Raw genomic sequence first — 24,961 nt, forward strand, 5'->3', positions numbered from 1 at the left:
TATTAAGCAGCATAGATCACCCAGCTCTTCCCAGGGCTCTTTTCTAAAATACCATCAAGTCTCTGATTGTACTCAAAAAGATTCCAAAACAGTCCACAGTCCAAAGTGAAAGGCCATAGTGTGGTAGTATGAGGTATTAGAATAAGCACAGGCTTTTTTTTTTTTTTCCAAGAAGAAATTGCAGGGGAGGGTATTGCTCAGTGGTAGAGTGCATGCCTAGCATGCATGGGTTCAATCCCCAGTATCTTCATTAATAAATAAATAAACAAACAAACAAACCTAGTTATCTAGCCCCTCCAAGAAAAAAAAAAGAACCAATTGGGTTTCTAAATCAGCCACCTTAGCATCTCTGAGCCTTCAGTTTCCTCATTGGTGAGAGAGCTACACCACCTCTCACTTGCGGAGATGTGTGGCTCAGTTTGTGTGTGCAAAGCTTAACACATGGTAGGCACTCAGAATAAATGATATGTCTAATTCTCCTTCTCTTCCTCCCAATCCAAACCTGTTTTCCATCTCATCCCTCAAAACTCAGCCAAGCAGCAATAAAGCTAAATTAGGTGAACCCACCCTCAACCGCACTGTATGAAAACCACTATTACTATTCACACCTCATACAATTTTTTATGGATGGCCACAGACTTGTGTTCTGAAATCTTTATCTTTCAAGCAGAAAGAAAAAAAATCAAACTGGAGTCAACAGGTCAGAAAACTTTCAGTTGATGATGTCACAGGTTGACTTACCCTCCAAGAAAATTAGGTTTTTCAGATGATGGTCATATAGCACCTTCATTATTCTGAACAGTAATCACTTGCTTTGAGGGACACAGACACTGACTTAAGTAATTTCCTGTCACTAGGGGAGGGGAGGGGATTGACACCACCAAAAACATGCTTCCATAAAAGAACACTCTTGCTCTACCACCTACAGAACCCTTAGCCTTACTTGGACAAGAAAATTAGAATCCTTTGCACTTTCCAGACTTTCCATCTCCCCTACATACACACTGATAAGTGTTGGAGACTCCACTGGGCATCCCAGGGCTGGTGCTGAAACTCACACAGGAGCAAGTTGGCTTGTTCAGAAGCCCAACTGCTCAGAGTCCGAAACTGCAGATCAAGACAGTCTCAGGAAACAGTAGCAAATTTTTATATATGAAGGTAGGTTACAGATAGCAAGACACTGGAGAGAGAAAGCAGCATGGTGTCAATGAAAGTAGCACTGGGCTGGGAAGGATGCCTAGGGTCTAGTTCTGAGCCTGCCCCTAGCTGGTTGTGTGACACTGGACAGGTCCCTTTTCCCTCTCCAGGCCTCATTCCCCCACCTAATAAAAAGAGACAGTGGGTCCAGCACCTCCTTGACAGATATTTAAACCGTGGTCAATGGACCAGCAACATTAGCATCACCTGGGAGCTTGTTAGCAATTTAAAACCTCAGGCCCCAAGCTAGGCCCTACCAAATCAGAAAGTGCAAGTTAACAATATCCCCAGGTGCTATGTGTGCACTTTAAAGTTTAAAAAGCACGGTTCTAGGGTCCCTTCAACTTTTGACATCCTAGGATTCTAAGGGGACCATAGCAGAGAACAGTAGGAAAGCCAGAGTTGAAGGGGTTGGAGGTGGTGATGGAAGCAAGCCAGTGAGAGAAAACAGATAACAAGGGAGAAAAGACACGTTTTCATCCCCCATTCACATTCTTCAACCTGTAGTTCAAAAGACACCTCTCCAGGAGCACTCTGGCTTAAATCCATCTTGCGAATGAAACTGATTCTGTACGGTTTCACTTGTGAAAAGGCGTTATGTAAATATACTGATTCAGTCATGTGTACTGCTCGCTCCATCTAAAAGCCTGGACCCAGTCTCGTTGGCTTTGCCATCTCACCTTCAAGTACACCCTCCCTGCCCAACCTCGTACAGGGCTCTCTCTGCAGACTGCTTTCTGACAGGAGAAAACAAAGTTTTTGTGGCAGGGATGCCGTTCATCCCGGCAAAAGAAGGTAGCGAGTAGCAAGGGTATGGAGTGAGGTTTAAGGACTGACATGTGAGCGGCAGAGCCGGACATTCGAGCGGGCAGTTTAAAGTTCAAAAGCGCCTACCTCATATCGAGACTGAGGGCAGAACAAGACAGACCACGGACGCACTTCTAGCCCAGGAGAGGCCCGGGAAATGAACAGAGCTCCGTGTTGCTGAAACTCTCGCGTCCTTCTCAACTTACCGGGTGATCTCTCAGATCCTCCCAGTAGCCAATTTTGAAAATTACATCCCCGGGAGGAAGAGCAGTGATGATTGGCCAGCAAGGGCCAATCAGCGTGCAGTTGAGACTTGCACCGGCCTAGCGGGGAGGGGCGGGGCTGGGTATTCTTTTAAACTAAACTCTTGCTAATAGACTTCACAACGGGGCGTGGCTTCGAGTACCATTGGTTGGACCAGGCTAGGCTGACAAGCAGGAGTACTGGGTCTCTTTAAGACGCGTTTTCATTTAAATAATCCTGCTGGAGAATGGGGTAGAGCGGCTGTATTATGTAGGTTCAGACTAATTAAAACATTAATATTAATAAGCTTTTGTAGAGTCAACCGTTAACTCCTGCCGGCTTCACAAATCGCCTTGTGAGGGAAGCAGAGCAGAAATTATTCCCCCCTATTTTATGGATAAGCACCGAAGCGCAGAGAGCTAATAGTAGCTATCATTAAATTGACTGTTAGCTCCGTACTAATTGCTATAATTTTTTTTATTGTTTTAAACCCTGTCCAAAAAGATAGGCACTTTTCTTATTGTCATTTTACGGATAACAAAATTATAGTTTGCTAACTGCCCAATGTCACAAGGCTGCCTTGTGGCAAAGCGAGTACCTAGAAATTCTCATTCAGTTCATTCCTACATTAATTCATTCATTCAACAAATATTTATTATTGAGCACCTGCTTTGTTCCAGGAACTAGAAAAAACATATATATGAGTAACTGACAAAAGACTTGAAGAGTTTATAGCCCTGCCTTGTACTCTGAGGAGGCAAAGAGAAAACGGCGATGCCAGGAATAAAATCTAGAAATTCCTGCATATGTAGCAGATACTCTACCACTAAACTACATCCTTACCTTTATTATTAGTCCATTCGCCTTTTAGTATCTCATAGCTTCTACAATAAAGGTAAAACAATCACATGATCCCAGACTCTCTTCTCTTTTTAATCTCCCTAGGTTATGGTATCCAGATCCATGACTTTAAACATCATCTAAATTAAACTGACCCTGAACCCCAGACTCAAAAATTCAACTGACTACTCCACATCTCCACTTGGATGTCTAATAGGCACCTCAAACTCGACATATTCACAACCCTCACCTAACCTGATCCTTCCTCTAGTGTCCCCCATTTCAGAAATTGGTACCACATTAAGCCTGTTAAGCAAGCCAGAAACCTGTGTATCACCCTTGATTCAAACTCTTTTCCAATACCTTACCCTCCCATATCCAACCCTTCAGCAAGTCCTATTGATTTTACCTCAAAAATATATTTTATATCCATCCACTTCTCTCCATCTCCACTACCTATATAGTCTCTCATTTGGACCACTGTCAGAAGCCTCCAAACTGTTGTCCCCCTTTCCAATCTGACTCTTCTCTAATGCAAATACAATACAACAATAAGATCAATATTTTTTGTAATTATAGTATTGTTGATTCACAATGTTATGTCAGTTTCTGATGTACAGCATAATGATTCAGTTATACACTTATATATATTCTTTTTCATTATATGTTATTACAAGATATTGAATATATTCCCTGTGCTATATAGTAGGACATTGTTGTTTATCTAAGATCAATCTTTTAAAATATATATATATTTATCATGTCCCTCTTGTGCTTTAGTGGTTTCCCACAGAACTTAAAATAAAATCCAAACTCCTTACTCTGGCCTACAAGCCCCACTTATCTCATCAACTTTGTCTCATACCACTCTTTTTCTCATTCACTCCATTCCAGCCATAACGGTCTTCTTTCAAAACTTGGAATATACCAAAACCCCTTTCCTTGGGATCTTTGCACATGATGTTCCCACTATCAGAAACATTCTTTCTCTCTTCTTTAAATTACTTGTAACTTTTTCCCCTCAAGCTTCAAGGCTCAGCTTAAATGTTCCCTCTTCATATTAACTAGAGTAGGATCCTTCTCCCATTCCCTTATACTTTATCTCAGCCCCTTACATTTTGTTTAGAGTAATTATTGTTATTTGTAATTTTTTAACCTACCTCCTCACTCAAGAATGCAGGATCCATAACTGCAAGGACCACACCTATTGTGCTCCATCTCCAGTAATTAGCATTAAGAATAGTTCACATTTATCAATTGCTTACTATGTGTTTGACACTATTCTGACACAACAATACAATGAGTTGTTAATGTCCCTATTTTCAAAAGAGAAACTTGAAGTACAGAGAAGTTTAGTAACTTGCCCAAGATCACACAGCTAGTAAGCTGATTGCAGGGACCAAACACATAAGCATTACCCCATATCTGCCTCCTCAACAGATGACTGAAAAAATCTGTAAACCAAGTAAATGAGTATCTTTTAAGGGTCATCACTGTAGACAAGTGTCACACTGGGATGCACCATAAAGAAAGTATAATACTAACACAATTGACTAAAGAGAAAAAGGTCCATCCACCAAAACAATGGCAACACAAAGATCACAAAACAAGCAATTTCATTTTCCCTATTTCGTCCCAGTTTTTCACATCAACAAAAAAGGTATTGAGTAAAAATTATAATTTTTCCAAAAATTTTAAAACTTGCTTTCCTCTCAACTTTCATACTTCCAGTTGATTTAGCCTTTCCTTTAGGTTTCACTCAGTGAGAACATTAAGAAGAGACCATCCTTTGGTCTACCATTTTCGAATATTTCCCTCCGCCCAAGCATACAACACTTTCCTAAACTCCCCTTTCTCCTTCCCGCTACATCCCTGTATTAAAACCTGACAGAGGAGATCTGCTATTATCTCCCTTACTTTTACATGATAATATTTTTCACATAATTGTGAAAATGAAACCATGGAAATACTAGACAAAGTATTTTAAAATATTTTTATAATCTTGCAGAAAGAAAAACCTTTCTAAACAGGATTTTTAAAAAATCTAGAAATAGCAAAAGGTTCAATAAATTTTAGGAGCTAAAATTTTTAAATTTTTGTTCAGCAAAACAAGTAAACAAAAACAAAAACAGGGTTAATAAAACCTAACAACAAATTGGCCAAAAACATTGTCAGCACAAAGAGAACTACACAATCAACAAGAAAAAGGTGAACTACCCATCAAAAAAATTGGCAAGGAAATGAACAATTAGAGAATAAATATAAATGGTCAACAAACATAAAAATATGCTCAATTTCACTAAAAACAAATGTAGATTAAAACAATAATGCATCGTTTTTGTTCAGGACATTGGCAATGGTTTAATAGATTAATAATAATTTCTGTTGGTAAAGGGGTGGGTAAACAAGCACTTTTATTCAAAGTCAGCAGGAGTAAAAACTGCCATAAACTCTGGGATAAGTATGTGAAAATATCTATTGAATTTTAAATGTTTGAACCCTTTTACCCGGAGATTCTACTTCTGGTAATCTTTCCTACAAAAATATTTATTCCAGGAAATAAGGCTGAAATTTTCCCAAATTTGAGAGAGACATGAACTTACAGATTCAAGAAGCTAAGTTAACCCCCCAACAGGGTAAACCTAAGGAAATTCAAAGACACATCAGAATCGAACTTCTAAAAACTAAAGACAAAGAAAAAACCTTGAAATAAGCAAGAGAGAAATGACACCTTTCTTTCTTTTTATTGAAATATAGTCAGTTATACTGTGTCAATTTCTGGTGTACAGCATAATGGACACCTTTCTAATAGGGCAAAATTTTGTTGAATGACAATAGATTTCTTATCAGAAACCATGGAAGCCAGAGATAGGTTACATTATTTTCCAAGTACTGAAAGAATAGAGCTGTCAACTCAGAATTCTACATTCAAGGAAAATATCTTTCAGGAGTGAAGGGGAAATCAAGTCATTCTCAGATGCCTCCCTTAAAATAATAGGAAGTTTACAATGAAGGAAAAAATAGTAAGGGGAGGAATCTGGTAATATCAGGGAGAAAGACCAATGGAAAGAGCAAAAATATAGGTAGATACAATAGACTTATGCTGATGTTCAATTATGCCTGCCAGTTACAGCAAAATGTACAACAGTGTCTGATGTGGTTCTCAAGGCATATAGAGGAAATGTTTAAAACAATAATATAGATGGAGGAGAGTAAAGGGAAGAAAAGTTTCTACACCCCCCTCAAACTGGTAAAATGTCAACTCCAGTAAACTGTGATAAGTTGTGTATATATAATGTAATGCCTAGAACATGCAATAAAAAAGCTATATAAAGAGATACACTCAAAAACACCATAGATACATCAAAATGGAATTTAAAAGAATATTCAAGTAACTGACTGGAAGACAGGGGGAAAAAAACATATCCCTCTGAGAAACAGAGGGAATAATCAGAAAACAAATAAAAATAAAATGGTGGACTTAAGCCTTAACAGATCAATAATCACATTAAATATGAAATGCTAAACAATAGTGTTTAAGTAGAGGAATTAAAAGACAGATTGGCAGAGTGGATTAAAAAAACATATCCAACAATATTCTGTCAACAAGAAACCCATTTCAAATATATAATGTAAGCATATCGAAAATAAAAAAGTAGAAAAGATATATCACACATACATTAATGTTTAAAAAACAGGATTATCTATATTCATATCAGATAAACTAAACTTTAGAGCAAAGTAAATTCCTAGGGACAGAGAGAATTATTACATAATGATAAAAGGCTCAATCTACCAAGGAAACACAGCACTCCTAAATGTATAAGCACCAACCAACAGAGCTGCAAAATACATGAAACAAAATCTGATAGCACTGAAAGGGGAAATAGACAAATCTACATTTAGAGTTGGAGACTTTAACACCTCATCTCAATAATTGATAGAACAACTAGATAAAAAAATTGACAAGGATATATAAGAACTCAACAACTCCATCAACAAAGAGAATCTAATCAACATTTATAGAGCACACCATCCAATATCAGTAATATATACATTTATTTCAAGATCTCATGGAACATTTATTAAAACAGACCACACCCTCAATAATAAAACAAACCTCAGCAAATATTTAAAAATTGAAATAATAACTGACAGTGTTCTCTGACAACAATGGAATCAATAACAAAAATAACAGGAAAAGCCCTCAAACTCTTGGAAACTAAAAAACACACCTCACAGATCAAAGAGGAAGTCTTAAGGCAAATAGAAAATACATTGAACTGAATGAGGATCAACATTTGTGGGACACAGCTAAAGCAGTGCTGAAAGGGACATTTATAACACTAACTGCTTACATTAGAAAAGAGGAAGAGTTTAAAAGTCAATAATCTAAGCTCCACCTCAAGGTTAGAAAAAGAAGAGCAAAATAAATTCAAAGCAAGTAAAAGGTAGGAAATAAAGACAAGAGCAGAAATTGATGAAATTGAAAACAGAAAAATCCAGTAGTATAAATCAATGAAACAAAAAACTGGTTCTTTGAAAAGATCAATAAAATTTATAAAACTCTAGCAAGACTGACAAGGGAAAAAGACACAGGTTAGAAACATCAGAAATGAAATAAAAGCTCTCACTATAGGCCTTACTGACATCAAAGGGGTAATAAGGGAATACTGTGAGCTCTACATATACAGATTTTATAATTTAATTGAAATGGACAAATTCTTTGGAAATCAAAAACTACCATAATACACCCAATACGAAATACATCATTTGAATAGCTCCATACTTTTAAAGAAGTTGAATTTGTAATTTTAAAATTCCCCCCAAACGAAGTCTCCAGGCCCAGATTATTTCACTGGAGAATTAAACCAAACATTTAAAGAATAATTAACACCAATTCTCCCACCATCTCTTCCAGAAAATAAATGAGTAGGGAACACTTCCCAGCTCATAAGAGAATACTTTTACCCGTAATACCAAAACCATACAAAGACAGTACAAAAAAAGAAAGCTACAGACTGATATCCCACATTAGAATATATGCAAAGTCTTTAGTGAGATATTAGCAAGAATTTAGCAATATATAAAAAGTGTTAAATACCACGACCAAGTGGGATCTATTCCAGGGATGTAAGACTGGTTCAAAAATCAATCCATGGGAAAACAGTACGGAGGTTTCTCAAAAAACTAAAAATAGAACTACCATATGACCCAGTAATTCCACTCCTAGGTATATACTCACAAAAAAACACTAACTTAAAAAGATGCATGCACCCCAGTGTTTAGAGCAGCATTACTTACAATAGGCAAGGTATGGAAGCAACCTAAGTGTCCATAAAGGGATGACTGAATAAAGAAGTTGTGATACATATTTATACAATGGAATACTACTCAGCCATAAAAAGAATGAAATTTCACCATTTGCAGCAACATGGATGAACTTGGAGGGTATTACACTAAGTGAAGTAAGTCAGACAGAAAAAGACAAATACTGTACAATATTACATATATGTGGAATCTAAAAAATACAACAAACTAGTGAATATAACAAAAAAAAGAAGCAGACTCACAGATATAGAGAACAAACTAGTGGTTACCAGTGGGGAGAGGGAAGGGAGGAGGAGTAGGATAGGGGTAGGGGATTAAAAGGCATAAAGTATTATGTATATAATAAGCTACAAAAATATATTGTACAACATGGGGAACATAGCCAATATTTTATAATAACTATAAAAGGAGTATAATCTTTAAAAATGGTGAATCACTATATTGTAAACCTGTAACTTATATAATATTTTACATCAACTATACTTCAATACAAAAATCAGTCCTTAGAATCCACCATATTAACAGGCTAAGAATCCAATTACAAAAAAAGAAAACTATTAGATCTAATAAGTGAGCTCAAGGTTGTAGGATACAAGCTCAATATACAAAACTCAGTTTTACTTCTATACACTGGTAAGGAACAATCTGAAAATGAAATTAAAACAATTCCACTTATGAAGTATCAAAAATAATAAGATGCTTAGAAATAAATTTAACAAAAGAAGGACAAGACTTGCATGCTGAAAACCACAAAACATCACTGAGAGAAATGAAAGACTTAAATAAATATAAAGATATTCCATGTTCATTGATTGGAATAGTTAATATTGTTAAGATGGCAATTCTCCTCCAATTGATCTACAGAATCAATGAAATCCCTGTCAAAATATGTGTAGAAAGCAGTTGACATAGCAGGTCTGAGAATGCTATCATTTGAAAATCCTGCTTGGCAAGGTTGGCCCTTGGCTTGGATCTGGGAACTTGGATTTGGGGAGAGTTCCCACCACCCTAACTGGTAAGAATAGTTCACCGTACTTTAACTGTTGGTGCAAACAACATGGTTTGTGGTTAACACTAGCTTTCCTCCTGGGACTCTGGAGTTTTGGTATGCGCTAGGCAGAGGGTGCCTGCATGACCAGCCCCCAATAAAAGCCCTCGGTACTGAGTCTCTAATGAGCTTCCTTCATAAACAACATTTTACACAGGTTGTCACAACTCTTTACTGGGAAAAGTTTTTGTGAAAAGCTAAGTGAAAGCAGTCACAAAAGACCACATATTGAATAATTTCCATTTCTATTAATGAAATATTGGGGGCTCTGAGGTGTAATAGCTAAAGGGTATGACGTTTCTTTTGTGATAAAAATGTTCTAAAATTTATTGTGGTGATGGTTTGCACAGCTCTGAGTATACTAAATATCACTGAATTGTACACTTTAAAAAAGTGAGTTGTGTGGTATTTGAATATTTCAATAAAGCTGTTATAAAAAGATAACAGTGGCTAATAAAATATATTGGTTCCTTTAAAAATATTCTGTTGAATAGTGGCAAGGAAAAACTCAGTGGAACCAGTTAGGAAGTTATTGAAATAAGCCAGGCAGCTGGGACCAACATGATCCAGCATTCTTGGTCATAGCCAAGCACTTCTGTGTGGTTCTGGGCATAGCAGTTCTTAAGCAATCATCACCAGTAATTGTCTTTCTTTTTTATTGAGATAGAATTGACATATAACATTATATTAGTTTCAGATATATACACTAATTTTCAGTTATATAAATATCCTTAAGCACTCACTAATATATATGAACCTAGTGCTATCCCTTGCTAGGTAAATGAAAATGAGTAAAACACAGTCATTCTCCTCAAGCATTTCTGTATTCGGAAAGATAAAACTTGTAATGAAATAACTACAACACTAAGCAGAGTGCGATAAGCACCAAAGCAAGGTAAATATAAAACTGCTAAGGATTTCAGAGGACACGTGTGATTACTGTCAACACAATCACTTCTGTTATAATCACCCCAGCATCACCAGGAGTGATGACTGAGTGGCTAAGTACATGAGGCACTGTTAGTTTCTATACACAGTTGGACAGTCATTGGCTTTCCTTGAACCTATACACATCTTTCCGATGGTGCCATTAAGGAAATATATCAATAAATGTAACATACACAAACATGCGGTTCTTAGAATGGGGAGTGATTGTCAGGGAGGACTCACCAATTTCCCTTTGAATTGGAGGACTGCCTGGGCAACTGCCTTGGCAAAACGAGCGTTTGGACGGGGTGATCGCCTAAGGTGTGCAAACACGTATTCCAAGCAGCTGCGACCTCCTAGTGGCCACATGAACGCATTACCCCCATTGCCATCTTGATTTGAAAGCGACAGGCGCCAAAAGGCTAAGCCAGATATCCCCACGGGGCCACTATACCACAAAGTTGAAGACCAGGGGGTCTTTATCCCACTTTAGGGGAGTCTTCATCCTATTTTAAGGTGGTCTGCATCCCATTTTAATGATACCTCAGTGTGTGTTGGGGAAGATGGCGACCGCCTACAAGGGCTGTGAGGGAACTTGCGGGCTTCCAGACCCCCTTCCTCTCCTCCGTGGTCTTTATTTAAAACATTCACTCGCTGATAGAGAGACTATCTGGAGGGAAGTTAAAAACCCTGACACCAGTTAATACTATATTTAAGTACTTTTAGTCAGATGTACGAGACAATTTTGTGGGCTTGACAGAAAAAAAAAAAATCCGATTAACAGCCCGAGTTCCCTCAGCCACATCTCCAGATCTGACACAGGTATATTTATATACTGATATATGGATATATATCAGGCAAAAGGCTCTTATAATACCCAGAGAAATATGAGGTACCTTTAACAAACCACGGATGGACTGGAACGAATGCTATATATTGGATAGGCGCGCCTCAACAATCAGAAACGGAAACAAGACAAAACAAAACCAACAAAACCCAAAAAAGGGGCGGGGGGTGGGCACTAACCGCCTCAGAATAATCGCCTCAGCGCAACCGTCTCAGAGTAATCGCCTCAGAACAACCGCCTCAGCACTACCGCCTCAGCATGACCGCTGAGTCAGAATAAATCACCTCAGGAAAACCGCTCTCCTAGACCTCCGGGCGGACCCTACCATTCTCGCCAGCAGGGGGAGATAGCGAATCGGCACTTGGTTCGGTCAGACTTGAAGCCACCAGATGGGGCCAAAAGATCAGAGCAGGGATCCTTTACCTTTTTCTTCTTCTCAGGGAATTTTTCTTCTGTATTTTCAGACCCGAGAAGAAAGAAAAGGCGTAGTAATCCCAGGGCACACACACAGACACCCCACCTCCAAGGTGATGGTAGTGGCCGGCCTCTGATCTCCCGCCAAATGGTCTCTCTTCTCCAGCTATCCATTCATAAAGCCGGGATCGAAATCGTACCCATTTCCGAAGGTTGTGTGAGAATTAAATGAGATAATGCGTGTAAAACACAGTACCGGGCACATTTTCAGGCCTCATTCCAGACCTGCAGAATTAAAAACTCTGGGATGGGACCCAACTATCTGTCTGTCTGTTTCTCTGTTTGTTTTTAACACCTTACTTAACATTTACTGACGTCTAACTCAGGAACAGCCAAAAGAAAAAAAGGGATGTACAGGGCAAGGTATATGGGGTGGGGGTAGCTGCGTGCAGAATTTTCATACCCTCTTCAGATACAATACCCTCTTGATCCTCGAAGTTCCCCTACTATCTGTTTTAACAAGCCCTCCAGGTGATACTGGCAATCGCTAATGTGTGAGCATTATTGCTGAAAGAAGGAGGCTGTCCCCTCAAATAGCTAACAGAGTATTTTGTCATTATTACAGATGCCATGACTATGTGGCTTCTGACATGTTTCCTGCCTAAAATTCCAAAACCATTATTTGTTTCTTGAGCCCAGCTGTGTACCCAGTACTACCAAGGATACAACGAGAGACAGAGAACCTGCCCTCCCTCCAGGCTGTCAATGTAGGTGATGCAGGAACAGGGAAAGTTAATTAATTCTACAAGGCCAGATCTAGTAAATGTCAGATGAATTACACAGACAATAAGCAAATGTTCTAGGAAATCAGAGGAGGGAAATTTCACAATTATACGAGGGAGGAGCCTGATCAGAAATGGCCACTGCCAAGCCAAGCCCACCCCTCAAAAATAGCTGTAAGTCATTTTCTGCAAGGCAATGGAACAGATCGTAGCCGCCTAATTAAGCTCCTACCTAAAAGGAAATCCCAAAGTATGTAAGCATCTGCTTTCCTTTAATACCTGCCCTCTGAAATTAAAAATTAAAACTGTTTATAGCTTTTAAAAGTCTTTTATTTTCTCCCTCCACTGCTTCAGGCTGGAAAACAATTCAGGAGAAAAAGAAATGGAGTTCCCATTTGTATTGTATAAACAATATCTGATAATAATTAGCATCACAGCCCACTTTCCAAATAGTCACAGTGTCATCACATAAGCTAAATTAGGTAGGTTAAATCTAAGTCTGGAAGATCCTTAGTGGGACTAACAGTGATTTCATGTAGGCTGATAGTTCAGCTCATTTAAATTTCATTTTGCCATTATTCATAATAATTACATTCCAGACACAGGTCCCATTTTTATTATCTTAATAGCTCTTTCAAATCAAGCACAAACTGAAAGCATATTTAAAGTGTCGACTTGTATAATTATTCACAAGTTTGTGTGGAAGAGAAGATGTCTGGGTAGAATAAACAAGGTTAGAAAATGGATGATGTGGCTGGGACATTATGCTGAACACCAGAAATTAACACATTGTAACTGAATATACTTCAACAAAAAATAATAAATATATACATTTAAAAAAAGAAAGAAAATGGATGATGGTGATTAGGGAAAAAAAAATGATAACCAAAGCTTCTGTGTTTAATACCTCTCTGTTTGCCTCTTAAGGGCTAACCTAAGTGCATACTGCTTCAAACATATTCGCACACTAATGAAGCATATTCCTTTTTTGACTCTTTGACTTTCCCTTTTCCCCACCTGTTCCTCTAGTCAGTACAGGCCAGTCTGAGAGCGTCAGCAGCTTGAGAGAAAGAAGAGGCAGTGGATATACCGTAACCTATGACTAAGCTTCCCTACATCTCATTATTAGTTTCCCATCCCATCCAAATGCTGCTCTTGTTTGCTCCTGCTTAGCCTCCAAGATGACAGGACCTGGGTGCCAAGGGACAGGTCTCTAATCATTCATAATAGTTCTCTCTTTGTCAGTTAGGGGATTTGGTAAGACATTTTCCAGGTCGGGATCACAGTTTTTCCCTTCTGGGCTGGGAGACATAGAGGTTTGGGAGGGTTGGTGATTATTGGCTGAGTGTTTTTATCTTTGGGATAGAGATTCTTGTGATTGAAGAATAAATAAACATTTTCTTTCATTGATTCGTATTCCACAGACATGAGCCAGACACAGGAGCTCCAGCTTTTTCTTTAATCATCAAAATTCCCCTTGACCAAAAGATGGTGTAGAAAAAACAGGTTCTGTATTATATATTCTAACTCATCACCATTGACAAAGACTTCCTCCTTGACATAACTTGTTTTTTTAATAAAAATTGTATTTATTTAATGTGTACAACATGATGATTTGATAGTCAGGCTCCTCTAGCCTCCCTTCTCAACTAGGCCTCAAACTTGGTCTTATCAGAACTGCAAATTCCAGCACAAACAATTTCATCCACGCCCTACATTAAGAGACTTGAACAAACACTAGCATAGTTTCTATCACTTCAAGGCCGTGTCCCTAGGATGATGACCCCAGCCTCCTTAAATGTCTGCCTGAGAAAGTTCAAAAGTGCCAAAAGAATTTACTGTTTATTCCAGCCAAAACCTGACTTTAGGCCCCTGGCTTGCCTTTTCTCAGAGCCCTTACTTTAGAAAACTTCTGATTGTAAATCCTTTCTCTGTCCATTTGAGAGGTATCTTCTACCACCCAGGAATATCTTTCCCAAAGACCTGAGAGTCATCCCTTTGAAATGTAACCATCAAGAAAGATAGGGTCGCTGTCTCCCAGTCACTATGGAAGGGTAGGAACCTAACTTTGTTAAGTACCAGTTAGCAAACACAGACGCCCTGATCATATTGATCAACCTCCTACCCCACAAATTTCCCTCAGCATTTTTCCTTTATCACTTCCCAGCTTTTAAAAAGCCTCCTGCCTTTTGTTTCAGTAGAGCTGAGCTCTGTTTATCTAAAGTCTCCCTTACTGCCTAATAGCCTGAATAAAATCAGTCTTGCCACCTTTAACAAAGGTCCAGCTCTATTTTTGATGCCATGAATTGACAAGATCAAAGTTGTACAGCAGGTTTAAGACATGCCATTTAGGGATAAGAGATAAAAGAAGAAGGGAAGGTATAACTGAGGATATGAAACTCTATATTATTTAGGGGGTCATCTCAACTGATTTTTTAATATATTTTATTAATTTATAATCATTTTACAATGTTGTGTCAAATTCCAGTGTAGAGCACAATTTTTCAATTATACATGAACATATATATATTCAGATCCATTTATTCACCTGAGGTTAATGTGGAGGCATGTGGAGAAGGGACAAGGAGAAAACAAGATGAGACTAGGGCACAGTGAGAACATTTGGTTATGGGCTAATGTTTCCCAACTAAGGCTGAACTGAAGGCATCTCAAAGTGTAACAGATAATGTTATTGGACTAACTTTGGGGGCGGGGCTAATTACCTCATGATAAAGATTATAGCTTGCTGGACCAATTAGACACCCAGAATCCTAAGGTTAGAGCCTCTGATTATGTGCTGTCACTGTTCTCCATGGAAACAGTGATGTCATGAAGGGTGAGTTCTGGGACCAGCTGGTGGGCAAGCATTTAGGAGAGTATGGAGGGTTGAAGACAGCAGCAACATCTTGAGTCAGACTGGAAGGGTCATCACAGCATCCAAACTGACCAGAAAAAATCATTCCAAGGTCCTCTGAAACAGCCTATTCTTCAACTACAAAGGTAGGGACATCTTCTGACTTCTTTTTGACTAGCTGAGGGGGTGTCTTGATGGTGAAGTGAAACTACAGAAGCTGCTAAGGCAGCCTCCAACTTCTCACTTTAATACTTTTATTCAGGGTACCCAGAGAGGACTTTGATTAACATTTCTCTGTTTCTTCCTAAATCCAGAGGTCTCCTGCCACATAACTCTGAATCTCTAGAGGGAAACCCAAAGACAAATAAGCTAAGATGTGAAAATTAATACTATTTTGTTCACAGAGGCTGGTGGTAGTTCTGCATGTGAAAATTACAGACTGCCACTAAAACTGGTAACTAACATGACTAGATTGTTCTGGAATTATCTAGCATAAAGAGGAAAGAGAAAGGAGGGCTTAAGGGGCTGTGAGCTGGGCAAAATGTAAAAGAAATATATGTACCCTTCTAGACAGAATAGGAAAAAATGTGTGGTACAGTAGACAGACTGATGTGCTTTTTTTTTTTAATTTTTAAATTTTTTTGGTAATAGAGGTAGTGGGGATTGAGCCACTGAGCTCTACCCTCCCCCCACTGTGGTACTTTTGATCTGAAGGGCTGCTGAGTTTGCCAGCCTGCCCCACCTTTGCTGAGGTCACCACAGGCATTATGATCCAACAAACTCTGTTGTCATGCCACAGGGTCAAAGGCAGCAGACAGAAGACCGGCTGATCAGTCTCAACTCAACAGCTGACTGGGGTGGCAGCCAGCTGCAGGTGCCCAAGAACTTGGCACAGCCCACTTCCATCTCAAGGGGCACATCTCCCTCTGGGTGGCACATTTTCAGCTAAAGTCTAAACTAACTTCATTATCAAGGTAGTAAGTTTATAAATTTTACTTTTTTTAGTTTTTTTTTAAGGATTTCAACTGAGGCTACATTCAGATCACATGAGGGACCTCTATGGCTCCCTCTTTTTTTTTTTCTAGGCTAGTGATCTCTAGCCTTTGAAAAAAAGAAATTCCCCCTTCTGAGGGTGGGGAAAGCCTCTTTCTAAAATTTTTTCTGGGGATTTCTAGAGATTCTTGAAGGGAGAGTCCAAAAAGATCTAGGAGGATAGGATGGGAGGGGATGGTAAATGGTTGAAAAGTAGTATTATCCTGTGAAAGGACAGCCATTAGAGGATAGTTGTTATAAAAATGTTGAGAGGGAGAGAGAGCCAGAAGGAGGGAGAGGGAGGAGGGGAAGAATGGAGGTGGGAGGGAGAATGGAGGTGGGAGAGAGGGAAAATGGAGGTGGGAGGGAGAGGGGAAGGGGGAAGAGAGGAAGGGGAGGAAAAGAGGGGAGAGAGAGGAGGGAGGAAAGAGGGGGAAAGGGAGGGAAGGTAGAAGGGAGGAAGGGAAAGGAATGAGGGAGGAAAAGGGAGGGAAGGATGGAAGGCTGAGGGAGGGAGGGAGAAGGGAGAGGGGAGGAGTGGAGGGAGGGAGCTAGGGGTTAAAGGGGTCTCCAGTTTGAAGGAACTTAAGGGAAAGGAATTCAACAGCCCTCTAATACTTGGCCAAAGGGGTTTCTCTTGTTAAATTTAAAAAATAAAGTAGACCTGAGGTCTTACAGAGCAAAAATCAGTCAGTGGCTTCAGCCATTTCCTTTTTACCTTTAGTTCCAGGCTGGGGGTGGGGGGATGGGGTGGGGTTGGGGGGTGTTGAAGGAAATTGGCAGAGATTATATTCTCTTTCAAAAGTAAAATTCAGCTTTGCCCTCTGGGGTCAGGGTCTGGTCTTCCCTCAGACCTCTCTGTATCTTAGATAAAAACCATATATCAGCCTTTCAGATTTATTTGCTTTCTCTTTCCAGATGTCTGAAGATATTGACTGGTTACACAGCCACAGGGGCGTATGCAAGGTCGACCTCTACAGCCCAACTGGACAGCAAGATCAAGACCGGAAAGTGGTAAGAAACAAAATAACTCCTACCAAGGAGTGGAAAGCATTGGCTTTTGGGTACAAATATCCTGGGGCCCAGGATAGACTAGTGGAGAGTGATATGGTGAATAATCCAAGCAATCAAGCTCAAAGTCTGTGGGGGACCAGTGTTCTCATACATCACACAGGGACAATGGAGGGAGGGGCCAGATGAGGAGTGATGTAAAGGACCTGGGGAGGGGAGGGTGGGGGGAGCCTGAGAGGAGCGAGGGGTGGGGGTTGCCTAGTTACCAGCCTTTATTACCTCACACTTCTGAAGTCATACTAATGTCACCTAGCTACCAGTAAGTTACTCTCAAGTGCGACCCCCTATTTCAAGTGATTTATATAGTATTTCACATTTTTTTCATGTTCAAGCATCACTCATGATATTACTTCCAATGTATTTCTGCAGCATTTTAAAAATTGACTTACGTTTCAAAATTACCATCACCCTAAGCAATGTTATCCATAAGACCAAAGGTTTGATGTTCTAGTATGTATTTTACCTAATGAACCACAAGAAATGCACCTATTAAACACAGAAATGTTTAACCAGGTACCACCTAAAATCATGTATATCATCAATAGTAAAAATACCACCTTTTGGCAATATTTGCATAATAGAGCCAGGAGCCAGGAGAATCGAGTTCTAATAAAAGTTCTACTTCTGAGTCTGTGTCATTTGGGCAAGCCACCTCTTTCCTCAGTTTTCTCAATAAATGCATATATTGAATGTCGGGCCTCTCTCACACAGGTAGGTATTCTCATTTATGAAATAGAGTTATGTTAAGATTCTGTCTGCCTAATAAAAATCAGAACCTTGTTTAGTGAGTACTTAACTGTGTGCAGGCATGCTACTAAAAGCTTTACAGGCACTAAATCAATCCTCACAAGAACTTTATAAGGTAGGTGCTATTCTCATGTCCCAGGAAGAGAGATAAAGACCTTTTTCTCTAGAATTTTTCTCAATTCACCCTCCTGATTTGATGCAGATATGCTTTGTTGATGTGTCTACTCTGACGGTGGAAGATAAAGATTCTAAGGTGGGTATTCCCCGCTCCCTTGGGAGTTGGAATGGGCGGGAAACTGCTGAGAGGGTTATCAGGGAGAACATGATAGGGAGAGGTTGTGGCAGAGGGTGGGAAGGTGGAGGGGACTCAGGCAGAAAGCCATCATTCTCATGAGCTCACAATCCCTGGTTCAGAATTTCCAGTCACTCTGGATACCAAATCTCATTTTAGAAGCCACTGATGTCACTGGTAGGGCCAAGAGAATGATGGCATGTCAGAAAAGTGGCGGGGGAGGGGAACCCCATCCAAAAGATTGATGGTTCCTGAGACCAATGGCTTTGTGAATACCTTCAGCAAGGTTGGGAGGGAGTGGTTATTTGTGAAGGGAACTTTATCTCAGTCTTTATAGACTAACTAGCATTACCAGCCTACTTTTCCTTCAGAAAGAAAAGGGATAATAGGAGACAGGACATCCATGCCTGAAAGTGGTAGCCTAGGCAGGGGCCAGCTTGGAAAAAATCTCAGAGCAACTGTTCATGAGAATCTTGCCCCTTAATTCCACAGGATGCCGCTGGTTCCAGTTCAGAAGGTGAATTAAACCTGGAGCATCTGGAAGAAAAAGAGATTATAGTGATCAAAGATACTGAGAAGCAAGACCAGTCTAAGGTACATACTTAGCCTCTGAGTCTACCCTTTCTTGGTTCCAGAGCCCATTGCTGAATCTGAGGACTCTGGTTCAGAGACAGTAAGAGAACTATTGTCAAATAGGTTCCCAAATTCGAATAATATGACATTCTAGAGAACACAGGCCCAAGTTCACAGTCACGGTAAGTTCAATGCCCAGGTATCTCACAATGACACAAATCACAAAGGCTCAGAATGCCCTTTCCTGATTTCAAGTAGCTACTTCAAATAGAATCTTGCTACACTTATCCTAACAAAGATATGGGCTTACACGAAAGATCCATTGCAATGTTCTTTGTGGCTTGTAATGGACTTGTGTGTCCCACATTGCCCAGTGTCCAACAACAAAGAGGATATGGAGAAGAGACAACAATGAAGGAAAACTATAGTTGCCTTGTCTCCACCCTGTTGTTTAAGGGATTAACCAGGCTGTTGGGTAGCATAAAGTTAGAAGCAATTACACTTATGCACCACTGTCACATACAGAATCCTTTTTTGTGTAAATATCCTCAATTCCATCTGTTAGGCAAGTTTTGGCAGGGGGAGGTGGCCACAGGAGAACATGACAAGTCACTCTTACTTGTCAGAACATGACAAGTCCTCCAGTCCTACAAGCCTGGAGGAGCTGATATTGGACCGGGATATTTGGCTCTAGGGCAAAGGAGTCAAATATTTCTTGTTGTGTGTTCCTGGGTTCATATTATAACCAGAAACGTCATTTCTGGCTCCAGATGCCTTTGGAGTGATGAGAGTGGCCCCTGAGGAAGGGGAAAACAGTTACAAAATACTCTCCACAGAGTGTTAGGTTCAGTTAGGAGTGGTCAACTCCATTTGGGGGTCTCAGTAAAGGGATAAATTATAGCTGGTATTTTTAAAAGAGCTACTCAAATTTACAACACACGATGCAGATCCCCTTGATTGTCACTGAAGCCCATTTGCAAAAAGTGGGCTTTATGACCTCATGTTTCCAGGAATTCAGTGATGATGCAATGAATGGGGGATAGAGGCCAATGGTACTTAGTGTTGAGTATAAGATGTGTACACAGTACATACACACAAATCGAAACATGGGCATACACAGTCACAAGTATGGATATACACATATACATTTACACACAGTGACACACACATAGATATATACATTAATATACATTAACAAAAAAGAATTTATACAAGCAATGTCACACACATGCCTGGCTACATGTGACACTGAGAATCACACACAAGCACTGAAATGACAAACTTATACGGTGACCTAATCATAACAATGATTACACACATATACAAAGACATACAGTTATACAGAGTCAGAGGCACTGATGTACCCACATGTGACACACATAAACATCCATGTATACATTTAAGCACACCACGCATAACCTCACATTCAAGTTCACACATACAAGCCCTGATCAAAACACAGAGACCATACAGACTCTGGTACAGGCATACACACTTCTAAATATACCTCATGTTTATACACACACATACAAACTTAAACAAAGTGACACATGTTCACTAACGCACGTTTGTATACATTGATACACACATTGGCACAAACACAATGACATCCCCACTCATGTACTCAGACATACTCAAACAGCAGGGTGTGTGCAACACTGACACACGTTGTCAATCATTGGCATAGTACATAAACACAACAAAAAATGGTACCCACTATAGTGACATACACAGTCATTGTACAACTGCCTGCTTATACATATTCATATTTTAAATATACATACTCATTAATATACATGATACATTATATATAAATCTATTAATGAGTATGTAAATACATGACTATATGCTTCAGCATATCTAAATACATTTATAGCTGTGTGATACACGCTATTGGATTTATATTTATAAACATATATGCAGATCACTCTAATATTTACATATTCAGAGACACACTGATATACACATGTTTTTACATTCACACACATGTACAAAATGTACATACTCACGTGCATATGCTGGCCTATGTAGTGGACATATATATACAATGAGTATTGATGTCAACACATTGTTACACAAGCTTACACACAGTCACATCGCACATGGGCACTGACATAGGCATATGCACACACACACACAGATGGGCACATGTTCATACACTAACAATCCAGACTACCATGTTCACACTCATTAATTGCTATATTGACATGCATACACACACACAATAGACACACTGACACATTTCTGACACATATTGAGATAAGCACACATACTCAGATGAAATTGACAAACATGTTGATAGCACTTGTGTATAGTTAAGTGTACAAATGTATATATGCTTTTGTTGCTGCCACTGGTGCTCAAACATGCGTTAATGGATATAATTGTATGTTACACGCCCACGCAAATTCTCAAGGCCAGATCCCTAATGTGTACACTTTACAACGTATCGCTTCTAAATAAAGAAGTAACCTACCCAAACTCATGGATAGGTGTTCTTCTTTTTTTAGACCGAGGGATCTGTGTGCCTTTTCAAACAAGCTTCCTCTAATCCTGTAAGTGTTCTCAACTGGCTTCTCAATGACCTTCAGAAGTATGCCCTGGGTTTCCAACATGCACTAAGTCCCTCAGCCTCCAGCTGTAAACATAAAGTAGGAGACATAGAGGGAGAATGTCACAAAATATCCTCTGGGAACTGCTACAGCGTCTATGCTGATCAACTGAACATGGATTATGTGGCCAATGGACCTCAGAGCCTACGTCTAGAAAAGACAGCATCTAAAAACACCAACAATAACCAGAGCCCTTCCAGCCCACCAGCCAAATCTCCTAGCAATCAGAGGTCAGTTGTCTCCCCTGATGGAGAATGTTCTATGGACGACCTTTCCTACTATGTCAACCGACTGTCTTCTCTGGTGATCCAAATGGCCCGTAAGGAAATCAAGGAGAAGTTGGAAGGTGGAAGCAAGTGTTTCCATCATTCAATCTACCCACCCACTGGGGACAAAGGGAAAAACAGCCCTCGCAGTGCTGTGAGCAAGATTGCTTCCGAAATGGCCCACGATGCTGTGGAAGTAACCTCTGCAGAAATGCGAGGCACTAAAGAGGAGTGTAGGGATGGCCGAAAAACCTTACTGTATAGTGAATTATCCAACAAGAACAGGGGTGGAGACAAACAAATATGTCAGCGAGATAGCAAAGAATTTGCAGATTCCATCAGCAAAGGACTTATGGTTTATGCAAATCAAGTGGCATCCGATATGATGGTCTCAGTTATGAAGACCTTGAAAGTTCATAGCTCTGGAAAGCCAATTCCAGCCTGTGTGGTCCTGAAGAGGGTGCTGTTAAAACACACCAAGGAAATTGTGTCCGATTTGATTGACTCCTGCATGAAGAACCTACATAATATCACTGGGGTACTGATGACGGACGCAGATTTTGTCTCTGCTGTCAAGAGGAATCTGTTCAACCACGGGAAACAAAATGCTGCTGATATCATGGAGGCTATGCTGAAACGTCTGGTTAGTGCTCTTCTTGGTGAAAAAAAAGAGACTAAGTCACAGAGCTTAGCATATGCAGCCTTGAAAGCCGGCTCCCATGATCCCAAATGCAAGAATCAAAGCCTCGAATTCTCCGCTATGAAGGCCGAAATGAAGGGGAAGGACAAAAGCAAAATAAAACCAGACGAGTGCAAGTCACTGACCAGTGCTGAGAAAGTGAGCGAACATATCCTCAAGGAAAGCCTGACCATGTGGAACCAAAAACAAGGAAATCAAGGCAAGGTGGCTAGCAAAGCATGCACCAGTAAGGACGGAAAAAGGGAGATCAGCCCTTCCACAGATTCACTGGCAAAGGACTTGATAGTCTCTGCCCTTATGCTGATCCAGTACCATCTGACCCAGCAGGCGAAGGGCAAAGATGCACTTGACGATGAATGTCCTACCACAGGCTATATGACCCAGAGCACCCAGTATGAAAAGTGTGGAGGTAGCCAAAGTGCCAAGGCGCTCTCAATGAAACATCTAGAATCTCAGGGTGCACCTGGGCCATCCACCTCTCTGAAGGAGAATCAACAGCTGGACTCCCAGAAGCTGGATATGTCCAACATTGTCCTCTCACTGATTCAAAAACTGCTCAATGAGAGCTCCTTCAACGGTGAGGATCTGTGTGAAAGTGACACCAAAAGTTCTGAGCCCAGGGCCAACAAAGCTACTTCCATGTCCAAGAGGCCTGACAAAGGGGAAGACCAATGCCAGGACAATCAAGAACTTGACCTTATGAGTGGGATGAAGCAGGTGAATCGACAGTTTATCGATCAACTGGTGGAATCTGTGATGAAGCTGTGCCTTATCATGGCTAAGTACAGCAACAATGGGGAAGCCCTGGCTGAGCTGGAAGAACAAGCCGCCTTGGCCAACAACTCCAACTTCCAGGCAGGTGGCCCCAGATGTAGTCACGATAGCGCTATGTCACAGAACTATCCAGATGCTCCTGGCCCTGAAGTCATCGTCAATAATCAGTGCTCAACAAGCAGCTTGCAAAAGCAGCTCCAGGCTGTCCTGCAGTGGATTGCCGCCTCCCAATTCAACGTGCCCATGCTCTACTTCATGGGGGACGATGATGGACAACTGGAGAAGGTAAGCAATGCAACAAGGAACAAGACGAGAGGGTTGGAATGGGGAGGAGTCAGGGAGCCCGAGAGCAGCCCATTTTTTAAGTCTATACTTTATCCTATGACTTGTGAATGACTCCTACCTCATAAAGACACCAAAGTGATGAACCATGAACTAAGTGGGACTCTGGACACCTCAAAGCCTGTGCACTTCCAATAGGAGGAGGGTGAAATGAGCTCATCTAATCAGTGGTCCTTTCAACATACTATTTAGAGCAGTTTTTTAAGTCTTATGTCTTGTACACACACACACACACACACACACACACACAAAACACAACTGTGTTTCCTACATTAGATGGATTCCAGAGAAATAAAATACTAAACCAAATTACTTTCAGTCCAGGACCCAAGCTCAGGCAATCCTCCCTATTTCCAACCTCAAACACCTCCAGTCCTGGACCTATGGCAGCCTTTAATCCTAGAATCCTGGGCAGGAAGGTGGGTGGGGGGTAGTTCACTTTAGCCCTCTGGGTCCCGGCTCCAAAAGCATCATGTGACTCATGCTATCTCTGCTCTCTCTCCACAGCTTCCTGAAGTTTCCGCTAAGGCAGCGGAGAAGGGATACAGTGTTGGAGACCTTCTTCAAGAGGTCATGAAGTTTGCCAAGGAACGACAGCTGGATGAAGCCGTTGGAAACATGGCTAGGAAACAACTGCTAGATTGGCTGCTCACTAACCTGTGAGCTAACAATTCCTTCACCTCCTCTCCATTAACCCCCCCAACCCCAGCAGAATTCCATCCCAGCTGGAACACCCCCCCACCATCAAGCCAGTGAACTACATGCTACATGATTGTATTTCCCAATGCATCTGAACAGCTGAACTGTGCAAATACAGGGTGTCCAACAAGCTGGGCAAGAACATGAATAAAAAAATAAAAAAATTGTGTCATTGTTTTCTTGGTCAGATATATGTGAGGCAAGGGATGGGAAGGGTCCAATTTCAAGGACTGGCGATGGGGGGGAGGGTGTAGCTCAGTGACAGAGCATGTGCTTAGCCTGCACAAGGTCCTGCATTCAATCCCCAGTACCTCCATTTAATTAATCAATTAATTAATTAACCTAATTACCTCCCCCTAAAACAAACCAAAAATAATTTTATTAAAGAATAAAAAAACCTCAGGGACTGGTGATACAGTGTTGGACTTGTGTCCAAATATCACCCTGGGTTCTTTTCTGAGCGCCCAAGACACAGCGATAGAGCTCATGTTCAAGTTCCTGAGTAATCTGATTTATCCAAACCTCAGTTCACAAGCTATTTAGAGTTTTGCCACCTATGGCCT

At 40.4% G+C, this 24,961-nt stretch overlaps 2 protein-coding genes across 3 annotated transcripts in view; one reads left to right on the top strand and one right to left on the bottom strand.

Annotated features, from left to right (window-relative positions):
* The window catches only part of CCNB3 (cyclin B3), a 36,852-nt gene extending 34,640 nt beyond the window's left edge, over positions 1 to 2,212 (bottom strand). For both annotated transcript variants that reach the window (XM_064483141.1, XM_064483140.1), the window contains exon 1: positions 2,092 to 2,212. The gene's annotated coding sequence lies outside the window, so the exon portion shown is untranslated. The remainder of the gene's footprint in view (positions 1 to 2,091) is intronic.
* A 13,936-nt stretch (positions 2,213 to 16,148) lies between these two features.
* Positions 16,149 to 24,559, top strand: AKAP4 (A-kinase anchoring protein 4). The gene is made up of 6 exons (XM_010981277.3): positions 16,149 to 16,264; positions 17,241 to 17,336; positions 18,343 to 18,393; positions 18,925 to 19,026; positions 21,516 to 23,642; positions 24,207 to 24,559. The coding sequence occupies exons 2-6, from the start codon at positions 17,241 to 17,243 to the stop codon at positions 24,360 to 24,362; spliced, it is 2,532 nt and encodes an 843-aa protein (XP_010979579.2). The 5' UTR covers positions 16,149 to 16,264; the 3' UTR covers positions 24,363 to 24,559.
* The last annotated feature ends 402 nt before the right edge of the window (positions 24,560 to 24,961 follow it).

This window comes from Camelus dromedarius, chromosome X (genome assembly GCF_036321535.1).
Source record: "Camelus dromedarius isolate mCamDro1 chromosome X, mCamDro1.pat, whole genome shotgun sequence".
In the NCBI taxonomy this organism is placed as follows: Eukaryota; Metazoa; Chordata; class Mammalia; order Artiodactyla; family Camelidae; genus Camelus; species Camelus dromedarius.

What these genes read in the sequence shown, in the direction of transcription:
- AKAP4 (XM_010981277.3), top strand. Translation starts at nt 17,241, where the DNA reads ATGTCTGAAGATATTGACTGGTTACACAGCCACAGGGGCGTATGCAAG. An exon ending in AGAAGCAAGACCAGTCTAAG is followed by an intron (nt 19,027 to 21,515) that starts GTACATACTTAG and finishes TTCTTTTTTTAG; the next exon opens with ACCGAGGGATCTGTGTGCCT. An exon ending in ATGATGGACAACTGGAGAAG is followed by an intron (nt 23,643 to 24,206) that starts GTAAGCAATGCA and finishes CTCTCTCCACAG; the next exon opens with CTTCCTGAAGTTTCCGCTAA.